The sequence below is a fragment of the Chroicocephalus ridibundus genome, chromosome 2 (assembly GCF_963924245.1).
Source record: "Chroicocephalus ridibundus chromosome 2, bChrRid1.1, whole genome shotgun sequence".
Lineage (NCBI taxonomy): Eukaryota > Metazoa > Chordata > Aves > Charadriiformes > Laridae > Chroicocephalus > Chroicocephalus ridibundus.
The window spans coordinates 163,559,693-163,573,221 of NC_086285.1; the positions used below are offsets into that span (position 1 = coordinate 163,559,693).

Consider the following 13,529-nt stretch of genomic DNA (forward strand, 5'->3'; position numbering starts at 1 on the left):
AACAGAAAATATGGGAGCAGTTTGAAGTGCACTCTGTGGCAGGCAAAATCCTGGAGCCATGAGTCAATGCACACAGAGGAAAAAGTCAGCAAAAGTTGAAGAAAAAAAATATCTAGGGGAACATCACATTTTGCTCTGCTTCGACAGGCTCATTTTTACTTTGCACATTTCCTTTGACTGTGGGTCTATTCAGAGGGTCTCACAGGACAATTTTAAAGGTTTTAATCCTACTGGAATAACCCTGTGGCTGTGGCAGTATGTGTCTGTGTTATTAGTTTCTCCAAAAATAATGCTCATGGGAGCACAAACGACCCATAAAGCACGTCCACGTGTTGTCCCAGTGGCAAAGCATTCAGCATCCTTTAGGCACTGCTACCATCTGAAAACAGAATTTTAATCTAATCCTCTTCTCTGGTACCTCCTGTCATTTAGTCAGTGCAATGTAAATTCATCTTTGAAGAGACTGTGCTGTTCCCCAGAGAAGACAAAGGCTGCACACCCTCAGCATGGCAGAGCCAAACTGCACCGTAAGCAGCAATATGAGTGGTGATGACTGTAGGAAAAGAAAGGCACTTTGGAGAGAAAATCCCTTCATTAAGGAAAAGTCCCAACTCTTGGAGGGCATAAGCAGTGATACCACAAGCAGGAGAGCCAAGTTATTTCAGCCCTGCTTCTGCACAGTCACCCCTCTTTAAATACAAAGAGGCACAGTTGTATTCGCAGAGTAGAGCTAGAAAAGAGAAGGACTGTGATGGAGAGGTATGCCTCTCTAGAATTAAAGGCCTTTTAATTCAAAAGTAATCCACAGGATATGAAAAATGGGTAAAATCCAGTCTCATGCCACCATGTAAAATTGAGAACTAAAATACTCTTAGATCTGCCGGCTCTAGACTGACAACCTATTCCACATATAAGAAAACACCTATACACATTTTACTAAATAGTCTCTATGGAAGTTTTCACAATCGTTGCCTTGTATAAAGAGAGCAACTGAAGCTTAGCATCAATTTACAGAGTGAGTTGAAGCAATCAGCGAAAAGTGGCCAATGTATTAAATAGCAATTATCATGAGTGGGGAGCTCTATGACACTCAGGGGACCATTAGAAACCCGCTTGAAAATGTAAATGCAATGCACAGAAAGGTGGGAATGGTCCTTTCTTCCATATGGAGCTTGCCACAACCTTTATTAGTAAGAAAAATAGAGGATCGTCTTTCAACAGAGGAACTTACAGGTGGACCAGGGTTTCCAGGAGCCCCTGAGAAGCCAGGCATTCCAGGGTGGCCCTACAGAAGGAAAAGAGAGACGTTCTTTATGCATTATTCACATCTCTACTTTTATAAAAGTTAATATTGTGAGGTAACATCAAAATGAGACAATACACAGAGACAATACACTTTCTGTATGAGAAAATGAGGAACCGTGACTTTTTTAAAGCATAACCATAGTTTTCAAAACATGCATTTGAGAAATAAACATAGTTAGAGTTAAGGTGTATGTAATGTGCACTTTAGTCTATACTAATGGGAGATGAGAACAGATATTGTGGAATTGTATAAGGCAGAAGATCAGGCAGGAAACCAAACCTGTTTAAAATATCCTACAAATGTCATTGAAAAGGTGCTGATTTGCACCTTAAACTATTGACTCAGGCCTTGGCAAAATTAACTACGAAAGTTTGCTCTAATTTAGACCATTCTCCTCTTTCCTGGGGCATCTCAATCCCTCACAGAAGAGGTCATCCTTACATTCATCTTCCAGGACAAACACTGGCTTTTTCAACCCAAAGACACCCGACTTGGATCTCATTTAGGCGTTATCTGATGAAACGACTAAAGGTTGGGTAACGTAGACAACTGAAAGAGGAAACAGATCATACAATCGTAGAACAGTTTGGGTTGTAAGGGACCTGTAAAGGCCGTCTAGTCCAGCTCCTGTTTCAATAAACAGGGATATCTCCAACTAGATCAGGTTGCTCAGAGCCCCATCCAACCTGACCCTGAATGTTTCCAGGGATGGGGCACCTACCACCTCTCTGGGCAACCGAGGGCAGGGTTTCACCACCCTCAGCATAAAAAATTTCTTCCTTCTATCTAGTCTAAGTCTACCCTCTTTTAGATTAAAACCATTAACCTTTGTCCCATCACAATAGGTCCTGCTAAAAAGGCTGCCCCCATCTTTCTTATAAGCCCCCTTTAAGTCTTGAGAGGCCACAACAAGGTCTCCCTGGAGCCTTCTTTTCTCCAGGCTGAACAACCCCAACTCTCTCAGCCTGTCTTCATATGGGAAGGCTTTTATTGGACATGGGGATAGAAGCCTGTGGAAGACTGCTACAGCACTCTTCAGCATAGCCCATTTGAGGTTTATCAGTGATGAAGAGCTCCCATCTTCTGCCTCTGAGAAGGGTATTCCTCTATTGACATCACAGCAGTTATTGACGAAAGAACAATCACAGTGATGGCACTGTTGGAAACCACATTCTGTTTTTACCTGTTCACCTTTTTCTCCTGTATCCCCAGTCATACCACGGTCTCCTTTAGAACCCTAATAATGAAAAAAAAAAATACCATTGAAAGTCACTTAGATCCAGTACTGTGTCACCTTTTTGACTTATTTCATAAAGCACTTGGACATTTGAGCATAAAACACATAAATTCGTACCAAGTCCTACTTGCGCCCCCCTCTTAAATTCTTCCCTAGACTTTCACTACCAATGTTGGAGCCAGAAATATATGTGAAGAATGGCCTTTCAGCTGACCCAGCATAGCCCTTTTTTTTGATATTGTAGTCTCATGGACATGAAGAGGAGTTACATATCCTTAGAAAGCAGATAGGTTTTTAGGAACGTCACTAAATCAGATCTTGGTAAGGAATCATCTGTCCCAACAAAAAGGCATCCACAGTATGAGCTAGTAATCTCCTCTCCCTTCAGGGACAGCAGCAATAAAACCGGCATTTCCAAGGTGCAGTCAGAAAATTCATACCCAGAAGTGTACCCCTCTTTCTCTCTCTCTTTCTGTCCTAGCGACAATTGAGCAGAGGCAGCTAGCTCAAATGTAGACGTCTGTATTATTGGTGCTCGCAGTGAAATGTGACGAATTTCACAGTGAAAAATACTGATATGATGGGGAACAAGTTACGAACAGTGCACAGAACACAAACGAATCATTGGCCATGGAAGTAATACTTCAGTTTACTACATGAGAGCTAGGAGACAAATGGGGGAGGGCTACTTATTAATTAAAAGAGGCCTAATTCATATTGCCAGAATGCATGAAGCTGCTCACGAGAAAAGACCTGCAGTTCTACTGCTCTACTTCAGAATGGGACCTAAACACTAGTTTGTGTGTAAGTGTTGGTAAGGATCATATACCACATCTTCAAAAGTGCAGAGCTCTTCAGGTCTTTCACTGCGAGGATCCTCCTAGTGTATTTAGAAAGGAGTCACAAAGACTGCCTTTGTGTTTGCACCTTCTTAGGGGGTCTTACAATATTATTTAACATTTTTAAACTCTGAATCTGCCTTTTTACTGACTACAAGTTAGACTATTTATCAATTACTTGATTTTATTTTATGCACATGTATAGTTTAAAATTGGTCCTGTTACTTCACCTAAACATTCCATCTTGCTGCCCAAATCTCTGCTTTCTCTTAGCATATAAGAAAGCAGCAGACATCGTATGTCTCAGACTAATTGGCATTTCTACCAGTTATTGTTTTTATGGGTTACTAATTCTTTTGCAAATTTTATCCTGCAACATACTTTCATTTTGATCAACCCTATATTTACTTTTGAGACTCTACTGCTCTCCCCACCACACTTTTAATTGCAAGACAAAATTAATTCATGAATCTCTATTAGTTTGTTCTACACTCTAATAAGCGTAAATACAAAGATGTTAAAAGAGCAGAAGCTGTTTCAGACAGTAGGACAGTAATGCAGGGAAGTCTGGAGGAAACTGTTGTCCATCATGAAATCACCTTATCTCTCCCTCCATTGATTTCATTTGATTTATTTCACATTAGGCAGTTGTAAAGGTTTTGATTGTGACCAGGCACTGGCATTGTGAGCAGTCTGGTGACAGACCTCTTCATGGGAAACACTTGAAATGTGACATTACTAGAAGCCTTCATACACTGGAAGTTTTATGTTGGCCTGTGTCCCTAGGCCATTAGGCAGAAGCATATAGCTGAAACAAGGAGTTGTCCCTACAGTGTGTCTCAGGAAACATTCAGAGCCTGAGGATAAAACCACCATGGCAGATAGTGCACGTGGAGCCCAGCAGCCCATTGCATCACCCTTAATTTAAGTGATTCTGTGATATAAGATTCAAAGAGGAGAGAAACAGGCAGGGTGGCTACTGCCGAGGCTTTAATTTCTTCCTCTCCTGATTTGTATTAAAATTTACTCTCAAGTCCTTATCTGTCATCAAAATACCAAGGTAATGAAATTTGACATTAAGAATCAGGCCCTTCACTTGTGTGTGTCTGTGTCTTTGTGTGATCAAAGGGATGGCAGAAGATGCTATTTAAGTGAAACAGTGTTCGTGTGGGGAGCTGTACAGTTCTGCGTGCATGTGGCACTCCAGAGAATTGCCAGTATAGGGCCCACCCAACAGGCCAGGCCTACTCTTTGCACAGAGATAGATGTGACCAAGATCCTGTTTCGGCCAGTACTACCTAGTCACAAATAAGTTTTCATTAGACAGCTGAAGAAAAGCAACCAACCTTTGGGCCATCCAGCCCAGGTGGGCCTGCAGGACCTCTAGGACCAGCATTCCCCTGCAATGCAGAAGAGGTAGAGATGAACACTAGTTTAGTCTATCGAATCCACAGACATCTAAAAAAGACTGAGTAAGTTGTTGATGAAAAAAACATAAAAATCAACTATTTAAACATATTATAAGAAAAACAAGGTTACACAGCATCCAAGGGGGTCACTTCCCCCGTTCTCTTACCGTTTTCCCATCCTGGCCATCTCTACCTGGTGGTCCTCGGAGACCTTTATCACCTTTGAAACCTGGAATGCCTGGCAGTCCTGGAGGGCCAGGAGGGCATTCACTGCACACATCCTAGGAGAGAACATGGAGAAATAAATGAGCAATAAACTGAAGGTCCTTAGCAGATGCTACAGACACCCGTTATGAATGTGGCAGTGTGGTGCTAGTACAATAACATAGGCCTTTGTAGTTTGACCACACTGGGCAGGATCTGGGTTACTTTGCCTTACAGAAATGAAATTAGGACAGTGTGGAGCAGAGCGAGGGTCACCAGCTGAGTTCTCACATGCTCCCATGGGGACTTTCGATCAGTTCTATCAGTTGGACTGTTCCTAACCAATCGTCCAGGACCAAGAAACCTAGGAAAACCTCTTCCCAAGGGGGAGGTCAGACAGCTGCAAAGCAAGACCACGAAGAACAACATTGTTTTGAAGCTACAAGATTACTAGAAAACTGTGTCTACACCAGTCTGAAGGAGCTGGGTTACTACTCAGAAGGCAGATTGCTAGGGAAAATCCAGGTGCAGCACAATGTCAGAAAGGGTGCTCTGCAAAGGAAACTGTATTCAGCAGCTAGCACGGCCAAGAAGAACTCATCCGATGGAGTACATGAAGACCAAGTGAATGTCACAGCGTCCTGGCCAAATTCTGTCATGAAGAATTACTACCTCCTTCCTTCCAAAACTCTTTGAAGCATCATCTCAGTAGTCTTTACATTTCTACTACCCTGAGGAAATGAAATACTATGGGTATGACATCTCCATTTCAAAGGCAGACTCCTCTCAGCCAAAGGGGAGTGAATCCTGCTTATAAGAGAAAGCATAGTGCAACAGATGATAGATCATCAGGCCAAGAGTTAGGACACCTTGTTCCAACACCCGCCTCTGCCAACGATTTGTTGCAAAATTGTGGGGTAAACTGCCTTTCTAAGTCTCAGTCCCTACATGCATATTTATCTACTTACAATACAAGTGCTTGAGAAACACCCAGGGCAACAGAGCCCTAATTTCATCTGGGATTTCAAAGTGCTGCTTTACACAGAGCTGTACCAAGTGTGGAGTGAAAAAGTACCAAACAGAAAGAATAAGCAAGGTGTATGAGTGTGTTTAATCATGACATAATCAAAGGAAGAAAACAAAGGAACATCAAAATAACATCCTGTACCCAAAAATCAGACACTTGCTATTGTCTGGATCAGAAATCCTGAACAATAGCATACATGAAATCTCCAGAAAAATACTTGGCTCCATAGGAAAGACAGCTCTTCAATGAAGGCATTTCACGGTAGCAATCTCAAAAGGGTCCTTTTGTTAGTGGGTTTGGTAAAAAAAAGGTAATTTTTTAGTTTCTTTAAATCAATAAGAAAGGATTTCTTGACATGTCCCAAGGCTGTTTAAAAATCTCCCAACTCAGCCCATGTAAATCTGTAAAGATTTTGCAGTCAGCACCTATCAAATACTGACTTATTTCCCAGACAACTCTCTACACGGAGAGTAAAAGCAGACAGGCAGATCATCACTTTTGAAACGTGGATGCACCTGGGCTTAATTACCTGTATCCTTTTAGATGCACTCTGCAAACTGGCTTTGTACCCACAGTTCAAAACTACTCCAGTCACTGTTGAAGGTATATGTGGAAAATCAGACTATTTATTAAAATAGTTTCCATTTTCTGGTTTAGATGATACGGGTTGACGATGTTTATTTCTCCTTGGGAATTCATGCCTCAGAAAGAGCTGAAAAAGTCTCAGAGCTTTTGTAATATACACCGCGTTATAAAGAAGATCTTTGTAGGTCATTTCACTGCTGGGGACGGTCAAAAGACATTGGATTTTGATCCCCAGCACGTGCTTTAGTGTCCCAATAACAGAGCAAGTAGGAGCCCTGCAAGTTTCAAGCTTTGACAGAGTGTTTAAAGGCACCTTTTCCCCCTGTAGCTCAGACACTTTCCCATCACGGAGTGTTAGTCAGGTCTGAATCAAACATACAGATAAACTCCCACCACCATCAAAGGCTGATTACCTTTACTAAGAGGTTTATGTCCTCTGGAGAGAGCAGGGGTGAGGAACCCTGTGGAATGAGAAATTCATTATTTCAGGCAAGTTTGAATGCATCAAGGTATAAGAAATTTTCCTGAACATGCTTATGGACTCTTGTTGGTTTCCCTTGCCCTGGCAATGACTCACTGGGCCAAACACATACTTGCTGCCCTACATTATCAACGCACTGCATCACACCTGAGATGTGTTGAACTCTTCGTATACAGGAAATGCAGTTCTTGCCAAGGGTACCACACAGCAGTGCTAAGAAATTGCCTTTAAAATTTTGGGGCTTATTTGCATGCAGGATATGCAGTTACTTTCACGCTGTTCCAAAGCCATCACAGATATTTTTATCATAAGCCCTTAGTGGTTCTTAGTGTTTTTCTGGTTCCTCTGCGGGGAAGAGCAGCAGTGGAAGTGCAGTGAAGTGCACTTCTGAGGTGAGGTGTACAGGTGGAAACAGTTAAAAGGAAGATGTAATATAGAAGTGAAGTTACATACTGGTTTTCCAGGAGGTCCTCTCTCCCCTGGATTTCCAGGTAGACCCTACAGATCAAGAGAATGAAAAAAATGTGAAATTATCATACAATAACCCCTGGTTGCTCCCACACTCTGCTGACTGCTCTGGACTAGCACGCGTTTTACTTTCTGCCACTGAGCACCACTGCCCCTTGCATGTGACAAACAGTAAATTCCTTTAAATATCTGCAACTTTAAAAGTTATCCCTCTCAATTTTTTGCCGTCTCTTAATCACACCCTCTCAACCCCTCCTAAATCTCACTTATCTACCGTATGACCCTGTTAAATTCATTTGAGTCACACAAAGACTAAAATTGCTCTAGCTTGTCTCCTGGTCTCAGGAAACACTCAGCTGCAATGGTGTGAAGGACAAAGCTTTAAATCCCTGAAGACACTTGTAACATGCAAAATCAAGACCTTGCTTTGCACGAGCCTTGCAAACAGGTGCCTTGCACCTGAAATCACAATGAGACTTTTTGTTTGGTTGTTTGTAGGGGTGTATTGGTATCAGTTTTTATGAAATGAAATGAAATGACCATCATCCTTAGAATTTAAGGTCCGTGAAGTCATGGTTTGGAAAAGGGACATCCTCCCTTCAATGGGCATCTCTTGCCTGTTGTTAGCAAGTCATTAATTTATTAAAAAAAAACAACAAACAACAAAGAAATTTAAGTCCCATTTAAATCACCACTTGCAGAGGTGATTTAAGTTTGACTGGGTGAGATTTCCCCAAACCATTCTCTCCTAAATTCCTGTATCCAGCTGTCCCATCACCTTGTGTCATGAATCAAGCACATGCATGTTCTTTCCATATGGAGTACTTTAAAGAACATAAAAAATATCTTCTTACTATCTTAACCACGTACAAAAAGCCATCCTACACAACCATTTTTGCATCTGCAGGAACAGCTTCTACAGACCTTTTAAAGGCATCTTATCTGTGTTCAGTTTAGTTGATTCTGCAGCAGGACCCACCTGGAGACGTCTCTGGGATGGTGCCAGATTCCCCACCCAGGATGTTAATCAACACACTGAAGATACAAGTAGTGGCTTTCAATCAGTCTAGGCTCAGCAGGGGTTACCTAGGGGACTTTCCGAGACCGTCCAAAATTTCCACCTGCAATGCTCCTTTAAAAATTGGTCAAATGCTTTGTCAGGAAGGTGACTAGGTGTTCTGTCAACCACTTTGTCTCAGGTTGGTCCACTGTCTCCAACAAGTTCATTGTATTTTTTTATGCAGAGAACCAGATGGGGAGTGACTTGGCTGCCTGAAGATTAATGACTTAAGTGCACTGGGTGTGCACACAGGCAAAGTTGTGATACTCTGCTGCACCATAGTTACGGCTACAGACCAAGCTGGAATTTCATCCTTGTATCTCACTTATAAATTAATTTCCGTACTTCTTGCTAGAGAAGAGATAAAATGGGTAAATACGTTGATTGTTCTTTTTCTATGTCCACATTAAACACTTCTGGGTAAACAATGATCCTTCAGTTACCTTAACTTTCTAAGAGATGAATATTAAACAGAAACTGAAGCGGAGCTAAAGTGGAACTGAAGTAGTACTGAAGTTCATGGAAGAAAGCTTTTTGTCCCTAGAAAGTAAACCTTCTGCAGGTGAAAACTAAGAGAAGGTAAGGTGTGAAGGAGATTCTTAGCTCATAATTCCCCACAAATGTCCTTCTGGGGAAATAAGTAAATATAAGGAAACGTTATAACCATTTATAGTTTTGCGTCTTCCACAGAGCAGTAATGTGGTTGTTAGAAGATTGTGGGATGTTCCCAAAGTCCTTTGTCTTTCACGGGTGCTAATCATCAGGTCATGTTTTTTTTGCATCCTCTCCACCATGGTTGTCAACTTCTGCACGTGGGAAGAGGGTTGCCTAAATAACAGTCACACAGATCTCATATTGCCAGACCTACTTCGCTCAGGAAAACTCCCACGGCACTTGCTTTAAGGAGTGTGATGGAAAGCGAAGACTTGAGCCATGAGAATCATCCCGGATCAGAAAGCAACACAGAAAAGACAATTCAGAAATGTCTTTCACGCTGACTATTAACATAGCTATAAATACACTATTTCTACCATAGGGCTCACTGACAGCCTTTTGCTTTGGGATCTGAAACATGACGTGGTACTAGCAGTGGAATTTGGGCATTTAAAGAAGAATATAGGAAAAGACTTCTTAGTTAGGAGAAACAGCACGTAAGAAGAGAGTGACTAAAACTGAAATCCTGGGAAAGATTTAAGCTTAGCTGTGATACCCACATGGTATCACATTGCCTTGAGACAAAAAGGGATGGACCTATTTTCTTGAACGCTGTATGATGTGGAGTTGGTGATGTCTTTAACAGGGTGGAAATAAGCCAGGATAAGAAATTAAGCTATGTGCCATGGCTGACAAATCTGAAAACAACTGCACCCCCAGGAAAAGTCAAACAGATGAAAGGTACAAGACTGCACAAAGGGAAAGTCCTTTGAAGAATGCTTGTCTGAGCTCAAATGAACAAACCAGATGTAGGATGATGGCACTTCAGCATGTCCCATTATCAGAGAAAAGGCAACTGGAAGTGGAGTCCAAAGCAGATGAAAGATTGCTGGACTAGAGAGGCCTGGAGTCAGAAAAGGCTGACAAGGGCCAAGCTGCAAACATTGCTCAGAGCAGAATCAAAATGCTAGAAGGAAGGCACAGAAGGTATAACTGCATCTGACAAGCTGACTAACAGGGGAGGAAACTGGAAAAGAGAAAGCCAGAAAATAAATTAAAAAAAAGAACTTAAAAGAGTCTGTCCAAAAAGCTGCATGGCGCTAAAAAGAAACCCTGCTAATGCGATGTGGGAACATGCACAGACCCAAATAACAACCAGTGTTGGAAAGCTCATGAAGTCTGAGCTCTTTCAGAAGTTTGCAGCCAACAGTGGCTGACGCAAAGTAGAATATCCGATGAGTGGTACGGTACGCTGGTGCAGGAAAAAGATGTCAGCAGTGAGGAGGATCCGAAGTACTCTATCGGCCTGCAAACTGACAGACAGGAATGGTCTCTAACTGGGAACTGATGGAAGCTGTGATGCTCAGGTGAGTGAGTGATATACGTGAAAATAAAAGAAAGAGAGAGTGTACAGGGAAGCCAGTCACACAGGCTTATGGATGGGTGGTTCTATTACAAGGCTGAAAATTAAACTAGATTTGCAATAGCTTAAATAAGATATAAGGGAATAAAAAGCCAATAGGAGGTTTAATAAGTGTACTCTGGTTTGGGGTGTATGTACCCCAAGCACAAAGGCTCCTGGAACTGTCCTTCTAACTGTACGGGAAAATCAACCCCAGAACAGAAAACTCTGCTTTTCAGACACGATGGCAGTAATGTATGCATCCACAAAGTTTTTGTAATTATGAAAATAAATGCAGGGGAAGATTAACTTCGCGGTAATACTGGAACTTAGTTATCAGAAATAATTAACATAATTAAAAGGTGATTAATTCAATGTTTATGTTAATTAACATGATCTTAATCAAAATACAGAAAGAGCCTATTAAATAGGTGCCCTCACTGCTAATAGTAGGGCAAGAAAATGTCTCGTGCAGATTGTTTTTTAATCTAAGGGAACTAAGTAGGTACGTTGAACAGAAACATTTTAGCTCCCAGCACAGGCAGAGAATGGATGCTTCCCGAAAAATGTGTAGTTTAAGGGTGTTTGGCCGGAGAGTGTCTGCTCCTTTAGGGGTATCTGGTCAAGGACCATTTTCAATACAACAAGGGAAAATAAGGAGGAATAAATAAGAACATACAGGAACACAAACCTGACTGACTAATAATAAGGGAGGCAGTGATGGGAACCAAAGATGGCCAGTCACACTAATTGATGTGGGCATGGGGGGGTGGGGAGGATGTTTATTCCAGCCAGGTTATCTGATTGGGGACCTTGTCAATTTGGAAATTAAGGCAAAAGGAGGAAACCAGAAACAACATAAACTAAGACACAGACCTGATGAGAAACAAACCTCACCACTCACACTAATTGATGGGCTATCAAGAATCCACAGGCATCACTTCCAGCAAGAACAACATGGACTTTGCAAGTGATAAGATTTTAAAAGGGGGCAGCCCAGGACTGGGAGGGGTACAGGAATTGAAAGATCTGTGCAGACCCATGAGGGGACATGCAGGGGAAGCAGGATATGTGTATAGGGCCAAAGATTATCAGGGGGCTGGAGCACCTCCCTTGTGAGGTCAGGCTGAGGGAGCTGGGGTTGTTCAGCCTGGAGAAGAGAAGGCTCCAGGGAGACCATATAGCAGCCTTCAAGTACCTAAAGGGGGCCTGCAGGAAAGATGGGGAGGGACTCTTTAACACAGCATGTAGGGATAAGACGTGTGGTAACGGTGTTAAACTGAAAAAGGGTAGGTATATATTAGATACCAGGAAGAAATTCTTTACTGTGAGGGTGGTGAGGCACTGGCCCAGGTTGCCCAGAGAAGCTGTGGATGCCCCATCCCTGGAGGTGTTCAAGGCCAGGCTGGATGGGGCTTTGAGCAGCCTGGTCTAGTGGGAGGTGTCCCTGCCCAGGGCAGGGGCTTGGAACTAGATGATCTTTAAGGTCCCTTCCAACTCAAACCATTCTGTGATTTTATGGTTCTACGAAGAAGACAATCTGTAGGAATTTATGGGCATAGTGAACTCTAGAGGGCAGTTCATACCAATAAACAGCAACCCTTTTGCTAAGAGTAACAGAACAAAGCAAAACCAGCACTATACTGTAAACCTGGACAAGGATTTTCAAAACCTAAAATTTTAATAAAGCAAGACACTGTCCTGACAACACTTGACAAGTTGTCAACAAATGTTTCAAAAGGTGACCCTGAGCAGTGGTATTGCAAAAAAATATGGCATATGCTTTTAGGGGACTAGAAAGAAGCTAGGATGCAGTCATGTGAAAAAAAAAAAAAAAAAAGATTCTGTTCACCCATGGGAGGTAATTCTGGGCAAAGCTATTGCAGAAGAAGTATTGACTCTTCCACCTCCCCAAATACAACTGTAAATCGGATTCAGCATTATCAGGGAATACAACAACTTATAGCAGACACACTTCCAAGAGCCTCTGATGAGTCTGCAACTTGAAAAATAATGCAGAGAAGAGCCTCATGCATGTAAATGTGATTTAAAAGAATTATTCTGTCTCAGAAAAAACTTGGAATGCATTTGCAAAGGCAACAGCAAAATACAGGACATTGAGGCAACTCATTAAGGCTATTGCCACTGAATGGCTTGGGAATTACTTGGAAAATTCATATTAGCAATTCAAATTGGAGCTTTCCTAACTGATGACATACTGTTTAAACACAACAGAGTACAAAAATGGGCATGCTTCAAAGAATATGGGAATGGTACATTAATATACAAGAGTGCAAAAGCAGAACAAAAAAATCCTTTGTACGAGTCATAAATGAAAGTGGAGATCAAGAAACGACAAATGCATGATCTTGTCAAGACAGGTAACCCTGCTGTTATACCAAGAAATAGTAGAATGTGCCCTGTAGTTACATTTACACTGCCTGAAACACAGGTAGAATTGCTTAATAAGTGATAAACCAGAATACAGAGAACTTCTGAAAGACATATTGAGTGCAATTAAAAGAGTTAGTGTAATAGAGGATGTGTTTTATAAGTACCATAAGGAAGGGTTCTGTTTGGGTATTTTTCTGTGGGGGAAAGGGAAGATGTAAAGGCTGAGTGTTGCCTAAGAGCTGACCATTCACGCTGATATGAGTAGAAACAGAAGGAATCAGAAAAGCTGGCTCTGATACTCTTCTCGTTACAACACAGTTGTAATAAACCCATCTATTGAATCTCCTGTTAAAAAAATCTAGGCTAAAAATCTCAAATATCTGAGATAAGGTGAGGAGCTCTAGGGGCAGTCAGCAGGGCACAATCAATCCTGAACCTGTGGCTGCTCAGGGACACAGGGTAG

At 41.8% G+C, this 13,529-nt stretch overlaps 1 protein-coding gene across 1 annotated transcript in view; it reads right to left on the reverse strand.

The window, feature by feature from the left end:
* COL22A1 (collagen type XXII alpha 1 chain) overlaps positions 1–13,529 on the reverse strand; it is a 244,803-nt gene that overhangs the window by 22,263 nt on the left and 209,011 nt on the right. Inside the window, exons 44-49 of the mRNA XM_063327586.1 lie at positions 7,542–7,586; positions 7,021–7,068; positions 4,959–5,072; positions 4,729–4,782; positions 2,490–2,543; positions 1,232–1,285 (exon numbers count right to left, since the gene is read on the reverse strand). Coding sequence (XP_063183656.1) covers positions 1,232–1,285; positions 2,490–2,543; positions 4,729–4,782; positions 4,959–5,072; positions 7,021–7,068; positions 7,542–7,586 — 369 coding nt within the window. The remainder of the gene's footprint in view (positions 1–1,231; positions 1,286–2,489; positions 2,544–4,728; positions 4,783–4,958; positions 5,073–7,020; positions 7,069–7,541; positions 7,587–13,529) is intronic.